At 44.4% G+C, this 15,327-nt stretch overlaps 1 protein-coding gene across 1 annotated transcript in view; it reads left to right on the top strand.

Moving 5' to 3' along the window:
• The window catches only part of LOC137418771 (sodium- and chloride-dependent neutral and basic amino acid transporter B(0+)-like), a 193,619-nt gene that overhangs the window by 53,655 nt on the left and 124,637 nt on the right, over positions 1-15,327 (top strand). Inside the window, exons 3-4 of the mRNA XM_078776390.1 lie at positions 7,149-7,280; positions 9,312-9,470. Of these exons, the coding sequence (XP_078632516.1) occupies positions 7,149-7,280; positions 9,312-9,470 (291 nt within the window). The remainder of the gene's footprint in view (positions 1-7,148; positions 7,281-9,311; positions 9,471-15,327) is intronic.

Raw genomic sequence — 15,327 nt, 5'->3', positions numbered from 1 at the left:
TCCCAGCAGGTCTACCCACCTGCATACCTCCACCACTGTAGTTGCCTCCGAGCTTACCTGCTCCTCACCTAACCTATCTAATTGGGGAGGGCCCCTCCTGGCTCTGTCACCCCTCGGTGCCCTCTGGCACTGGGCTACCCGGGTCCGTCCTCTGGATCCTCGGGCCCCATCCACAACAACTCTACCGGCTCCCAGAGCCCACCTGCGGCCTCACCTGGCCGACATCCTCACAGTGGTGGAGTGCCCAATCAACTACACACACTAACAGGCCACACGCCCAGCCATTTCCACGTCACTAATGCACCCATCCAAACTCCATTCTTCCACACGCACCACAGATGCCAATATCCAACCACAATTTACCTGTACCCTCTACCTAACTCTTACACTACCCTCCCCGGGTATTCGTGAAGGGGTCCATCCTCCTTTCCCCCATCCACACCTTCGCACCATCCACTCCACTCCACAGTTTCCACCATACTCACTCCACGACCATCCATTCCATACTCCATATATTCCACACTCCATGTCTTCCACACAACCATTCTCCATACACCTGTCGTTACACACCTGTGCAATCACATCTGGTGCCACCTGCACCCTCCTTCGCTTCCTGGACCATTTGGTCAGCACAACTCGCATCACTATCACTCATTCAAACACTGCTCCATACACCTGTCCAGTTGCACACCTGTGCAATCACTCCTTTTAACCACACACACGGCATCATCTGAACTACCTGTTGCCCTGCTAACTTAGTGCTCCCCGTCTTCCCTTTAAACTAAGCACATACCACGTCATTATCATCCAAACTAATCTACCTGCGTCCCCACTACAGGTATCATTGTCACTACCTAACCTTAACGTTACCTAAGGTCATCTTCTCTAGATCCCTATCCCTATCGTTATCCTAACCCTCCCGGGCTAGTTTTCACTGCCAACCCCATAACCTAGTGCTCCTTTGCCCCCGCTGTGAGAGATGGCAGAGTTGCCATCCCATCACATCGGGTATCTCACTATAAATTTTGCTCACCAAATTCCAGCCAATTAAAAATTTACTAATCACTCTACCAATCTGCCAATCATCACTGCCAATCCTTGCCAATCAAATTTTGTTTTTCTAATTTCGGGTCCAAAACACTATTCTCGTCACACGACTACTCACTTGAGCCTCTCGGTGCGCCAATTCATCTCTACAGCCCGGCTTCGCACAGCCGAGCAATGAATGCTGGTTGCTTGGTGCCGGCGGTTGGATACGTCCGGCATTCGGTGCAGGGACGGGGGCTTACCCGGGCAGAGATCCCACGCACCATCTCGGCACGGAGCCGTCCAATGGCCCGATTTCGCCCTGCCGGAACGCCTCAACAAAAAGGGGTCGACATGACGACCCTTCCTACCGGGCTGCCCGCTCCGCTTAATGGAGCACGGACGCGGCCGTTCAGAGCGCGGCCCGGCATGGATCCCGCACGGCAGTTCTTTCGAAACCGCCGCGGTCACGATCCCCGCGGGCTCCCGCGGCACACGAAGCTGCCCGGCACGCACCGAAGGCCCGTTCCGGCTATAAGTCGATCTAACCGCTAACCCGGTTAGCGTCGATGCTCCACTTGCATGCTTCCACCCCGCAGCCCGTTCCTTGCTCATACATCCAGCCGTTCCCATGCTCCTCGTCATTGCACCTTCTCTTACACACCCAGGTACACTCATTCCGCTTACAGACCTGGTCACACACCTGACCACCGCACACCTTTGCACACACTCGTCGTTCGCACACCTTACCAACACCCCTCTTCGCGCTCCCTCCTCGGTCACCTCCTCTGTGACAACCACAGGTGTGCTCTCCTCCGTACACCCAACCACGTGCCTCACTACCAACTCCAGCGTGCATTCCCATACATGCTCTACCATTCCAGGTGTGCATCCTTTCTCACCTGTCACAACCAACTCACGCTCCACGTCACTCTCACTGCTTTCACCACCACACTCGGTCGTGCACTCACCCTTACTCTTGACAGCGCACTCTTTCCTCAGGCACCCGTCTGTTACACACCTGTCTCGCGCATACTCCCCCGCTACACCCTCCGTAAATCTCACCACAGGTGTGCACTCTCTCGTTACATCCTCTGTAACACTCCCCACTCCGCGCTTCCATGTGCCCCCCCGCACATGCGCTACGACCAACTCACTCTCGACAGCACACTCACTCCTCGGCGCGCACTTTTTCCTCACACACCCCATGGTCGGACATTCTCGCACACCTCTTTCGCACTCCGTACCTGTCGCACACTTCACCAGCGGCCTCTCACGAACACCCGGGTCCAAACCAACCCCCAAGCCGACTGACTCTTCCCTCACACCATATACATTTCCGCGTATATCGCCACTCACCTTGGCACCTCGTCTCCGCACCTCCTTCGCCACCTGCAAACTCTTTATCTGGTTAGCGAGCACACCATCACGATTTGAGCACCGACCTTGTACATATTCCATCACCTCCTCCTTTATCTCCCTCTTAGTTTCCCTCCGTCTCTTCTTAATTTCACTCACCCCCTCTTCCACTTCCTCTAACTTTTGCTTCACCTCTTTTATTTCCCGGTGCATCTCCTCAATTTCGTCCTCTAAGGCCACCTTGACCGTTTCTATATGCGTCCTCACCTCCCGGTCCTTCGTCTCCATTGCCTCCGTCACCTCGTCCAACCTCGTTGTCAGTCCCTCACGTACCATCTGACATTCCCTCTTCGTCGCTATAAAGTCATTTTTGAGTTCTTTTTGTGTCGCCTTTAACCCTCCTAGTACCGCAGTGTTCTTTTGTACCTGCTCCACTAATTACGTCTGTCCCACCGTCAGCTGTTCCACCTCCTGCGTCAGATCTTCTATGCCCCCTTGTAACTTGGCCGTCCCATTTCTCACCTCTTTCTCCATACGCTTATCACCTCGCTTTACCTCCTCGCATACCCCCGAGACCTCGCTTACACCTCGTTTTATTTCCTCCCCCATTTCTCCCATCTCTTTAGTAGATGCCGCCCTCATCTGTTCCAATTCATCCCTCTGAGCATCCAGTTTACCTTCCAACCCGATTTTCACCTCCTCTATCTGGTTCCCCATCCGTTTGATTTCCCGGGCGGATTGCTCCCCTACTTCCTGCAATTTGTCGTCCATTGTGTTTTCTAACCCCCTTAACCCATTTTTCACCCCCTCTATCTGATTCTCCTGGGCAGCCATTCTATTTTCCACCCCCGTTAACCCATTCTTTACCTCTTTTATCCCATTGTCTAACCCCTCAAATTTATTGTCCAACCCCTTAAAATTGTCTAACCCCTCAAATTTATTTCCCATATTGTTTAACCCGTCTCTTAATTGCTCACTAGTACCCCTCGCTTCGTCCCTCATTGCTCCCAGTTGCTCACTAGTACCCCTCGCTTCGTCCCTCATTGCTCCCATTTGGCCTTCCAACCTGTCCATACTGTCGTTCTTTTTCTGTACTTCTGCCATGAATTGGGCCGTGAAGGCTCACATGTACCCTTGCATCTCGGGCTCGGCTGCTGCGACCATGGGCGCGGCTAAATTTGGTGCCGCTACAACCACGTGCGCGAGGGCACCATTTTGCGCACCTGATACCCCCTCAACCACCTCACCATTGCTCTCCTCCATTTCCTCCCTCTGGTCCAGGATTACCCCTAACCCCTCTTCTAGTTCCCCCACCGACATCCCGTCGCCTTAACCATCCATGGCACGATTTTTTAAATTTAGGATGTTATAAAATCTCAGGCGCTCTTAATTTTGACCAAAATTTTTTTTTGATGTTATATAACAAGTACAAAAAGTTTTAATTAAAACAAAAGCCGCGTCGATGTTACACAATGCCTAGATGCAGCTGTGCCTATAACGTCGATGTTATAGGCACAGGACATTCCTATTGATTCGATTACTTGATGTTATTTTTGTGCAAAGTGAAAATATATCTCGGCAATTTCCCGTGTGTGGCGACGAATTTTTAATATATCTCGGCATTTTCCCGTCTGTTATTTCAAGCGGTGTATGACTGACCATGCCGCAATTAAAAAAAATATATATCTCGGCAATTTCCCGTGTGTGGCGACACGTGAACGAAGCTATGCTCCTCTCTCCACATTATTGTGACGACGTATAAATTAAATATTTCATCGTGACGATTGTCATCAAATGGACGAATTTTTAATATATCTCGGCATTTTCCCGTCTGTTATTTCGGGCGGTGTATGACTGACCATGCCGCGATTTAAACAAAATATATATATCTCGGCATTTTCCCGTCTCTTATTTCGGGCGGTGTATGACTGACCATGCCGCGATTTAAAATATATATATCTCAATGGACTTGAAGTTACAGGCCTTTGATAATTCATTTCGTTCTATAAAGGGCAACTTTCATCGGATTTTCTTCCCGTTTTTTTTCAACCGAGTCTAAAACTATGTTAGCGACTGTGAAAAATGAAATGATATATCGAATTTGATTTGAAGGAAAACTGTGTGAGAGAGGAAGACACCACGGGCCTACAAAACAGGCCTCAAAGCTATGCAAGTTAATAAAATGGTGGATATTTGTTTATATGAAGCCTCTCCCACAATGGGTGGAGCTATGGTTCCCAGAATGGGTGGAGCTTTGAGGTTTTGTCTTCTCTGCAAGAACAACAAGAAGAAGAAGAAGAAGAAGAAGAAGAACAGCAGAGGGCACTCTATGACCAGCGTCTTGCGACGCGGCTAAAAATTTGGTTCCGGGCCTCAAATCTCACCCCCAGACACCAATTGTTTCGGACCGTGGATAAGATATTAATTTGCCGAGCGGATGGCGCCACGGCCCGAACCGTTAATGACTAGACCCGATTCTGAACGTTGGCCAAATCGTGCCACAGATATTCAATGAGGGAAAAGACAAAGACGACACGGATGTGAAGAAGAAGAAGACAAAGAGGGTTTGAAATACGAATACAATTTATTACTATTTACAACCAAAAGAAACCAAGGAGAAGGAAAGATATTAAAATAAAGACAGAAGGAATCAAGGAGACACAGTGCAATGCTAGCTTACCTACAGTCTTAATTAACCCAGGACAGAACAAACAAAAGACAGACTCACGTGGGGAATTGCAGAGTGGATTGGCTGGAAGGAGGCATGGGAAGGCCCAGGCCACTGCAGGCATCGAGGTCCCGCTCCAGGAGTCCACCCGCGTTCTTGGCGGGAAAGCCTTGGTATGCAGCGGCGCGTATCGTTCACCGCGACTGGATGGGCGCATCGTGCTGGACTCCGGGCTCTTCAGCTCCACTTCAATGCCACTTAACGCCCCACTCAACTCGTCCTCCTCCAACGCCGCTCTCTGTCTTCATCAACCCTTCCTCCTTCAGCAGCAACGGTACTTTTTGCCACCAACCACCAACCCCTCTCTCAAAAGGCTTGCTGTCTCTTCTTTCAGCCACCAACAACCAACTACTAACCACCGTCCTGACACATGCGCGCGCACTTTATATCGCCCCCCGGCGATCAAGCCGCCGGCCGCTGGGACACGCCCATCGGTGAGCTCGCCTCGGCCCTGATTGGTCGCGAGGGCTCACCGACCCCGCCCTTAGAGGGGGTGTTGGCTGGACCACGCCTTGTCCCCGGCGCTGGGCCGACTCCTCCCACCTTTGGCTCCGAGACGACCTCGTGGCTAATGGAGTCTTGGAGCGAAAACAACAACCCACAGCTGCAGCAGAATTCAGCGAACCGCTCAATGCAGTTGGCAATTGAGGAAAGGGGAATGTGCAGGGAATCTACCTTGTCTGAATTCGGTGCAATGGAGTATTAATTAATGGAAGACAAATCCTTAGCCTAATACACAGAATAGGGAAATAACTACCAACAAGGAGGAAATCTATGATTGGCTAAACGTGATTGTTTATGACCTAATTACAGGACGCACTTTGACCTTTATACACAACTGGAGGAAGGAGGGTGATATTTTTACAACAATTTACACAACAATAAAAGAAACACAATTCTCATATCCACAACAATACATAAGCAAACTCAGGAGAGAACTAGAAATTTGGAAGGAAGTGGGCTTGGGTGTCAGTGTGATGTTTGTTGGTTATTGGTTTTCACCTTTGATCCCTTTAATTCAGAACCGGAAGTTGATGTGTGATTTTAAGTTGTTGGAAATAAATTAATGAAGAAGAGAAACAAGGGGGGGGGGGGATTTCACTTCCGACATGAAGGGATGGGGTGGGTTTTTATAAAAATGGGACTCAAATCACACCAATGCCAATCCTGATATGGCTTGTAGTTTGCAGAGAACGATTATTACAACATGGCTTCGAACAGCGCTTATTTTACTCTGACAGAGAGATAAGTGAGTTCGTTACATACACGTATGAAGTTTAAAAGAAACTTGTTTAATATATTGCTATAGCATACTTACTCCCAGACTTGAGTCCTATACATAGGGTGGAATAGAATAGTAAACCATTGGTCGGAGAATGTTCTTTTATTTTGGGGGACGAACCTTTTATTTTCTTACCCTGTGGGGGGTGTTCATTTACCAAGTTTCTTTTCTTCAAGTGGTTTAAGCATTAGAGCAAGCAGTCCATTCAAAACCATTGATAAGGAACGGCTGGCTTGGCAAGTGCTCTCTAGCTGCTTGGTAACTGAATATACCCCGTGTTTCCTCCCTTTCAGTTTAGTGTTAAACAATGGGTAATCAAACGTGTTTGTTGTTTATAATATTTTTACTTCTGGTTGAGGTGCTCCCACAAAAACGGCATGATAAACTATTTGTACATGTTAACATGGCCTTTGGTCAAGGAGGAAAAACCCCTTGAGACAGGATATTATTAGTATTAATTTTGTTTTGGAATAACATTTTTCGTGGAAAACCCTTTTGGGGTTGAGGGGGAGTTAAATCATGACGAGCTTCATTGTGTGACCCTTAGTCCCCCTCTTAAGTTTGGTTGTGATTGGATAAGTAAGGACCGAATGTATCGCAGTCAAAAATCTTCAGACAGACAGACACCAAATTGTGTATTTTAGTATGAGGTTTAGCTGAATCATTCAACCAGGAAATGTGGTACCTGTGCTATTCATTTGTATTGTTACCTCTGCAGCCGTGACAATTCAAAAACTTGGTTATTTCTTGCAGGTGCATTTCTCATACCATACGTCACTATGCTTGCTCTTGCTGGCTTACCGCTATTCTTCCTTGAGTGTTCCTTGGGGCAGTTCGCCAGCTATGGGCCAACCGGAGTGTGGAGGCTAATGCCTCTTTTCAAAGGTACATTTATTGGCATTTCCCATGGACACTGGCCCAATTTTATATCTTACCTTTAGAGAAATATTTGAATTTAGCAAATGGACCACATTACTTGATCAACTTCGGTTTGTCAGGTCATATTATTTCTACTTTTATAAACACCAGCCATGGTTTTCAGAAAAGTTGGTGAAATTGTGTAGTGCTTGAGTAACGACAAATTGCACACAAAAATGAAGTTTTACGAGATGCACTGCCTCTCAAATCCCACTTCCTTCCTTTAATAAGTTCCATATGCGTACTATTCACTATTCCTAAAGGTGGGCACACATTAGATAAAATGTTTTATAGAGCACATTTCTTCCCTCCTGAATGCTTATGTCGCCGACCTCCATCTGATGTACCTTTGGCATTTTGCTATTCGTCCATCAAAGGCATACAGGAATGTTGTGGGGAACTAGAATATTGAATATTGAGGTTTCGATGCTTTCCCATGTATTACTTCAGCTCGTGATTGTGGTTGACATTGATTTGTGTTCCATATACAACTAATTAATTGTTCCTCCCTTCCTCATTTGAGGAAAGTTACACATTATTAATATAATCTTATTGAAGAGCAACATGGAAATACCGCGTTGTACCCGGAGAAATACCTTGGCGATTACATTGGGGATTCGGCACTTGGATGTTGAAATTGGCTCAGAAGCCGTTGGTAAAAAGCTGCCGGAGGGGTGAATACCTTGGACATTTTTTGTGGGGGATGTTATAGGATGGTGCCATATTGAGCCTATCTGCTAATTTCAATAACAGATTTATAAGAGTTTGCATTCTATAATTCACGGGGTTGACTTGTTTACACATCTGGTGGGATATCCTGCGAAGCTCGCTTATCTCGCTTATAGTGCGGCTAAAATTTGCGGCCGCGAAAGCCATGCAAAACGCAAAGCACACAGCAGTGAATGTATAAGCAGGTCATGCCCACGGCTCGTAGATGTTTTTAAAGATGGCTTTTATAAATACCGTATGTCAAGCTAACGGCTCGTGAAATTATTTTTTTTTGCGCCCATGAAAAACCACGAATTCGCGGAGTACGGCGGCGAACAGGAAAAAAAACAAATTGCGATTTCTTGGAACACGTCCGCATAGAGAAAAAACACCACAAATTTCCAGGACACTTTTGCGTGAATAGAGAAACAGGTGACATTTTATCACCCGCGAATACGCAGAACCCGCAAATAGCGGACCCGCGAATAGGCGGAACCCGCGAATAGCAGAACGGCGAATAGCGGGGTCACTGAACTATTCCCTCAAAGTTTTGTGAAATCGTACCAAACTTCAGGTATGCACCTACCCCTCCCGTGTGTATGTCCGAAGGGTGTTTTTGAAAAAAAAAATTTTTTTTTTTTTAGAAACTTTTTGAAAGATTTTTTTTAAATTAATTTCAATCTTCCACTTCAATAGTTTATAAAAATGTAATGTCATGTATTACAAAAAAATTGTGCACCTACCCCTCCCATGTGCATGTGCAAAGGGTTCGTTTTTTGAAAAAAAATAATTCTTTAACTTAAATCTTCAACTTAAATTGCTTATAAAAATTAATATCACAAACATTCAAATTAAATTTGTGCAAAAGAAACGTTTGTATTATGATTGGTGCAAATCATGACAACACAGCATCTCAGGTACTTATCCTCAATTAAATCAAGCCCGTTTCTCTATGGCGATATGTGGTGAGGCGAGTGTAGTGAGCCGATCCATGCATATATATATATATATATATATATATATATATATATATAATATATATAACATACATACATACATACATAGACTAAACTTTGTCTTAAGTGATACAATTGCACAGTAGTACCAAGGCCTTATGGATATATGGGCCTGCCATTGCTTTTCTATGGAGGAGAATAGCTTTGACATGGCATTTCTTTAGTATTTCCTTTCCATTATCACCATGGTAGACCACACAATAACTTACAATTCAATTATAAATGTACTTCTACGACTATTTTGTTGAATGTGCTCTGATTTTTCTCATTGTAGGAGTTGGAGTTACCATGGTGGTGCTTGCACTTTTCTGCACAATTTACTCCAACTGCATCATTGCCTATTCTCTTTTCTACCTCTTCTCCAGCTTCCAAAATCCACTACCATGGGCCTCTTGCCATGAATGGTGGGGCGCAGATGAGCATTGTACTGATGGTAAGGACTGATCAATTCGTGCTTCAATAAATTGGCCACGACCCTGATGAAAATGTCCAAGGCAGAGCATTTTGATAAAATGTAATCCATACTTGACTTCATATTCCTCTGTCTACATTGCCATGAGGACAAGCAAAATACCTGATTTGTTCACACAGGGTAAGCAGTGGTACTATTAGTTACAAGTAATTTTCACACCCCATAAAAATTATTAATTTTGAAAGATGTGAAAATATGTTTTGATTACATACCAATTGGATAGTGGATTTTGATTGCAAGCAAGAACACATGGACTTGAACTGTTCCATTTCCCTTTGAACAAGTACCTATTGTGTCTTATCAAGCATGTCTGGGTTTTGCAAGTCTGCAAATTCAGGGAAGTAGCAGAACTTGGAACTTTACACAATAAAAAACAATATATTCTTCTGAAACAAAATCATTTTGGATAGTACTGAAATGTAGATGGTCAATTTTGTGAATGAAGAACAGCTCATAATCAATTTGGATGGCATTTAAATTTATTTTTTCTGTCATACCATTAAGCTTTGAAATAGCTCGTTTACCACACATTCACTAGATACCCAGAACACAACTCTATATATATATATATATATATATATATATATATATATATATATATATATATATATATATATATATATATATATATATATTGTTGCGGATATGAGGATTGCATTTTTTTTATTGTGTGTATTGTATTGGAAATTGCTGTGTAACATTGTTGATTATGGCCCCTCCTGCCTCCAGAGTTGTGTAAAGGTAAAAAGGGCGTCCCGGTAGTTAATTCCATGAAACACCACATTGCAGGACACGATAAAACCCTTGTTCAGTAGCTTATATCTTTATTATGTGTTTTAGAGTAAGGCCTTGTCTTCCATTAGAATGACACTCCATTGCACCAACTGAAAGAGATAGATTCCCTTCATTCGCATTCCCAAAAACCTCCATTTCCCCTTTCGTCATTGCCAAGCCTCGATTGCCAATTACATCCCCTCCAAAGCCGCCATTGACCACGAGGCAGGGTTGGGGAAGAAAGGCGGGTCCCCACCTCGTCAGAGGGGAAGAGTGAGTCAGCCCCACTCAACCAACCACGAACAAGGGGTTGGACTTGGAGAGAAACATCAAGGAGGTTCGCGAAGGTTGAGGGGCGGGGCCTATATAACCCGCTGCGGGACGTTCCCCAACAGATCGCAGATGAGCTGAGAAAGGAGAGGAGCTTTTACACGAGAGTCGCAAAAAGGGTCCAAGAGAGAGCTGGGTTGTAAGGTCCAAGAGAGAGAAAGAAGATACACCAGAGATACGGCAGATGAGTCCAGCCTCGTTTCAACCAGCCGCGTGAAGCCCTGACGGGGCAGCGAGTGACCCTGCCGGCGTGCGCTGTAAAGCCGAATACAAGGAGCTGCCGGCGTGCGCTGTAAAGCCGAATACAAGGAGCTGCCGGCTCCTCGCTTCCCGCCCGGAGTGGACCTGCTCGCTGTGCCCTGTGATCCCACCTGCTCATCCCTCCAAACGATTCCTACCCTTCCATCCATTTGCGTACGTGAGTTTGTTCTGTTCGTGCTGTCCTGGGTAGTAAACTAAGTCTGTATAAGCTAGTAATTTTCACTGTGTTACCTGCGTTTTCATGTCCCCTGTAAATAACCGTGACTGCTCTTTTTGCTTATGTGTGTGTAAATAATAATAAACCCCGTTACTCTTCTGTACATCTTCTTCCTCTTCCTCTTTGCATTCGTCGTCTTAGTCTTTTCCACATTGAATATCTGTGGCGCGATACGGCCAATGTTTGGGTGAATCGGGTTTAGTCGCGGAACAACTGTTCGGCCGCGGTACCTCCGCTCGGTAAATAACATCTAATCCGCGGACCGTAACAATATATATACATCATATCATATAGTACCTTCAGGAAGTATTCACACCCCTTGACCTTTTCACATTTTGTTATTACAGCCTGAATTTCATATGATATTTGAATCAAATTGAGTTTTTTTTTGTCTCTGATCTACACTTAATATCTCAATGTCAAAGTGAATTAATTTTTTTTTTTTTAGAAACTTACAAATCAATTTAAATGAAAAGCTGAAATGTTTTGAGTCCATAAATATTCCATCCCTTTGCTATGACATTTCAAGTTAAGCTCAGGTGCATCAAATTTCCTCCGATCATCCTTGAGATGTCTCCACAACTTGATTGGAGTCCACCTATGACCACTTCAAACTGAATGGGCATGATTTACAAAGAAATACACCTTTCTATATAAGGTCCCACAGTTGACTGTGCATGTTAGAACAGAAATTCTACCATGGAGTCCAAGGAACTGTCCGTAGACCAACAGAGATAGAATTGCGAAGAAGCATACATCTGGGGAAGGGTATAAAACAATTTCAAGAGTGTTGAAAGTTCCCAAGAACACAGTGAGCTCCATCATTAGGAAATGGAAAGAATATGGAACTACCCAGACTCTTTCTCGAGCTGGCCATCCAACCAAATTGAGCAACCTAGCAAGAAGGACCTTGGTCAGGGAGGTAAACAAGAACCATTGACCACTGACAGAACTACAGAGTTTCTTGGCTGAGATGGAGAACCTGTCGGAAATTCAACAGTCTCTGCAGTACATCAAAAATCTAGGCGTTATGGGAGAGAGGCCAGGTGGAAGCCATTCCTGAAAAAAGGCACATGATAGCATGCTTGGAGTTTGCAAAAAAGCAAGTGAAATATTCTGAGAGCATGAGGCAATATACTATGTGGTCTGATAAGACGAAAATTTAACTCTTTGGCCTGAATGCAAAGTGCTACGTCTGGTGGAAACTGAACACAGCTCATCACACATCTTAAACCATCCCTACCATAGTGACAGCATCACGCTATGGGGATGCCTTTCAGCGGCAGGGACTGGGAGACGTGTAAGGATAGAGGGAAAAATGAATGAAGCCAAATACAGGCAAATCATTGAGGAGAACCTGCTTCAGAGTGCAAAATACTTAGACTTTACAAAGATTTACGTGTGTTAGATTGATGTAAATTTCCAATTTACGTAAAGAGTGCAAAGAAGATTTATGTTCCAACAGGCCAAAGACCCCAAGCACACAGCCAAAGAAACACTGGAATGGCTTCAGAACAAGAACGTGAAAGGCCCTGACCAGCCAAAGCCCTGACTTCAATCCCATTGAGAATCTGTGCAAAGATTTAAAGATTGCTGTTCACCGACACTCCCCATCCAACTTGACAGAGCTTGAACAAATATGCAAGGAAGAATGAGAGCAATTCAACAAATCCAGACGTGCAAACTGATACAGATATAATCAAGAATACTCAAAGCTGTAATCACTGCCAAAGGCGCTTATACAAAGTATTCACTCTAAACGCTAAATACTTATGTAAATTTGATATTTCTCTATTTCATTTATTATTCAGTAAAATTTTCTACAAAACAAATTCCACTTTCAAATTATGGGCTTTGAAATGTTTTTAATTATTATGAAGTGATTATGTCGACCATTGAAAAAAAAAAAAACCCTCAATTTCATCAATTTTAAATTCATGCTGCACCAAACAAAATGGGTGTGAATACTTTCTGAAAGGAATATATATATACAGTGTATATATATATATATATATATATATATATATATATATATATATATATATATATATATATATATATATATATATATATATATATATATATATATATATATATACACACACACACAGACTTGGCATTTAATATGGAATTTTTTTTTTCATTCTTGACTTGGGTTTACTTTCTGAACTCAGTATATCAATCTGGTGAGTTTATTTTACCCTTCGGTGATGTCGTTGTTGAAAGAACCATGTCACTGATTGTATTTTGCAGCAAGAAGTCAATAACAGGATTATATCACAGGTGGCATGACAAAATGTAAGGACAGGTACATTTGACGATTGGCTTCAAAATCGGGTATATAAGGGTTGCTGCGTTCTGTATTAGTGGAAAACAACTGCTGCACGTCTACAAAAGTTTTTGCCGCTTCCTCTGGAGATGGTCCGTCAACTTGACATTGCTGTTTGTCATGGAGTGGTGGCTTTACGAAATTCTGGCATAAAACAGCGTGCTATTGCTCGGCAGTATGGCATCACTCAAGGTCAGGTGTCAAAGATCCTGAAACGAAATGCTCAGAGGGGTGTCCCTACTCCAATACCGAGGCCAGGACGTTCCACGCAGAACCACAAGGAGAGATGATCGCCAACTGCACCGGTTAGTCTGCAATGGCCGTAACAAGTCAGCTAATCGGCTTAGGGCTGAGTGGCAGCAACTGACAAATGTGCCTGTATCCAGAAGGCTAGTCAACCAACGACTGGTTCAAGCAGGCTATCGTGCCAGGCGTCCCCAGAGAAAGCCACGCCTGACCAGACACAGCCAGCGCCGATTGCAGTGGACCAGAGAGCACGGTCAATGGCAGCCAGGACACTGGAATCACGTGACCTTCAATGACGAGTCTAGATTTCTGGTCTATCGTCAAGATGGCCATGTCCGAGTGCGCAGACAAGTGCATGAAGCCCACAACGAAGATTGTATAGTGCCAAGAGTCCAAGCTGGAGGTGGTGGGGTGACCGTTTGGCTGCTTTTCATGCAGGGGGCAAAACTGACCGTTGTTCTGAATGGAAACCTGAACCAGTTCAAGTACACGGTCATTCTGGAAGAAACAATGCTTCCATTTGCTCGTGCAGCCTTTCGAGGAAACTTTGTCTTCCAAGATGACAATGCACGGCCTCATCGTGCTCGCATGATCCAACACTTTCTTGCTGACCGTGGTGTCGAGCATATGGAGTGGCCTGCCATGTCCCCGGATATGAATCCGATAGAGAACTTGTTTGGCAGAATTAACGCATCAAATCGACAACTTGGACCAGCAGCCTAGCTCTGTGCGTGAATTGTAGCAGACTATTGTCTGCATGGCAAGCGATTCCTGTCCAAACCTTGGCAAATCTCGTGAACAGCATGCCTCGACGTGTACGTGCTCTCCTGAATGCTCGTGGGGGTTACACGAAGTACTGAACTGTAATTTTACTGTCCGTAATCCCAGTCATAATTCAGCTTTTGTTTTTGTTGAAAATTTTTTTGGCTAATGTGCAAAATAAAGAGATACTTCTGGAAAACGTAAAGAAGTTTAACACAGTACTGTCCGTGAATTGAGTTCGATATCAGTTTACATCACTTTCAAGGATCAATTTATTTGCTTTGAAATGTCAAATGTGGTTTTTGTTTCTTTTAAAGGTCACATTAACAAAATGTAGAATAATTTAAACATAATTCCAATGAACTTTTGGTTCTAAGTCATCTTGAAAAGAAAGTTCACCCCCAAAAAAAATATTCCATATTAAATACCAAGTCTGTACATATATAATTTTATAAACAGGAATCAAATTCCTGCGAGGAGCTAAGTGTGAAAAAATTCTGACTCAATGCGGGGCTCGAACCATGGACCTCCATTGATAATGCGTCAACAGCCCACTGCGCTATTGAGCCAGCCACAATCTCCTCAGGACTTTTCCACACTTAACACTGCGAGATTTATCATGGCCGATGTCATCACGTGCCTGCTAAGCAGACCCTGAATGTTAGCGTAAGTATATGCATGCGTATGTATGTGTGAATAAGTAGAAATGCATTGAAGATTAATTCGAATACAATTTTAGAAACAGGAATCAAATTCCTGTGAGGGGCTAAGTGTGAAAATTCTGACTCGATGCGGGGCTCGAACCACGGACCTCCATTGACAACGCGTCAACAGCCCACTGCGCTATTGAGCCAGCCACAATCTCGTCAGAACTTTTCCACACTTAACACTGCGAGCTT

Source organism: Myxine glutinosa, chromosome 4, assembly GCF_964187855.1.
Source record: "Myxine glutinosa chromosome 4, kmMyxGlut1.1, whole genome shotgun sequence".
Lineage (NCBI taxonomy): Eukaryota > Metazoa > Chordata > Myxini > Myxiniformes > Myxinidae > Myxine > Myxine glutinosa.
Note: the sequence above shows the minus strand (reverse complement) of the source record. Positions and strands in the feature narration are given on the sequence as shown.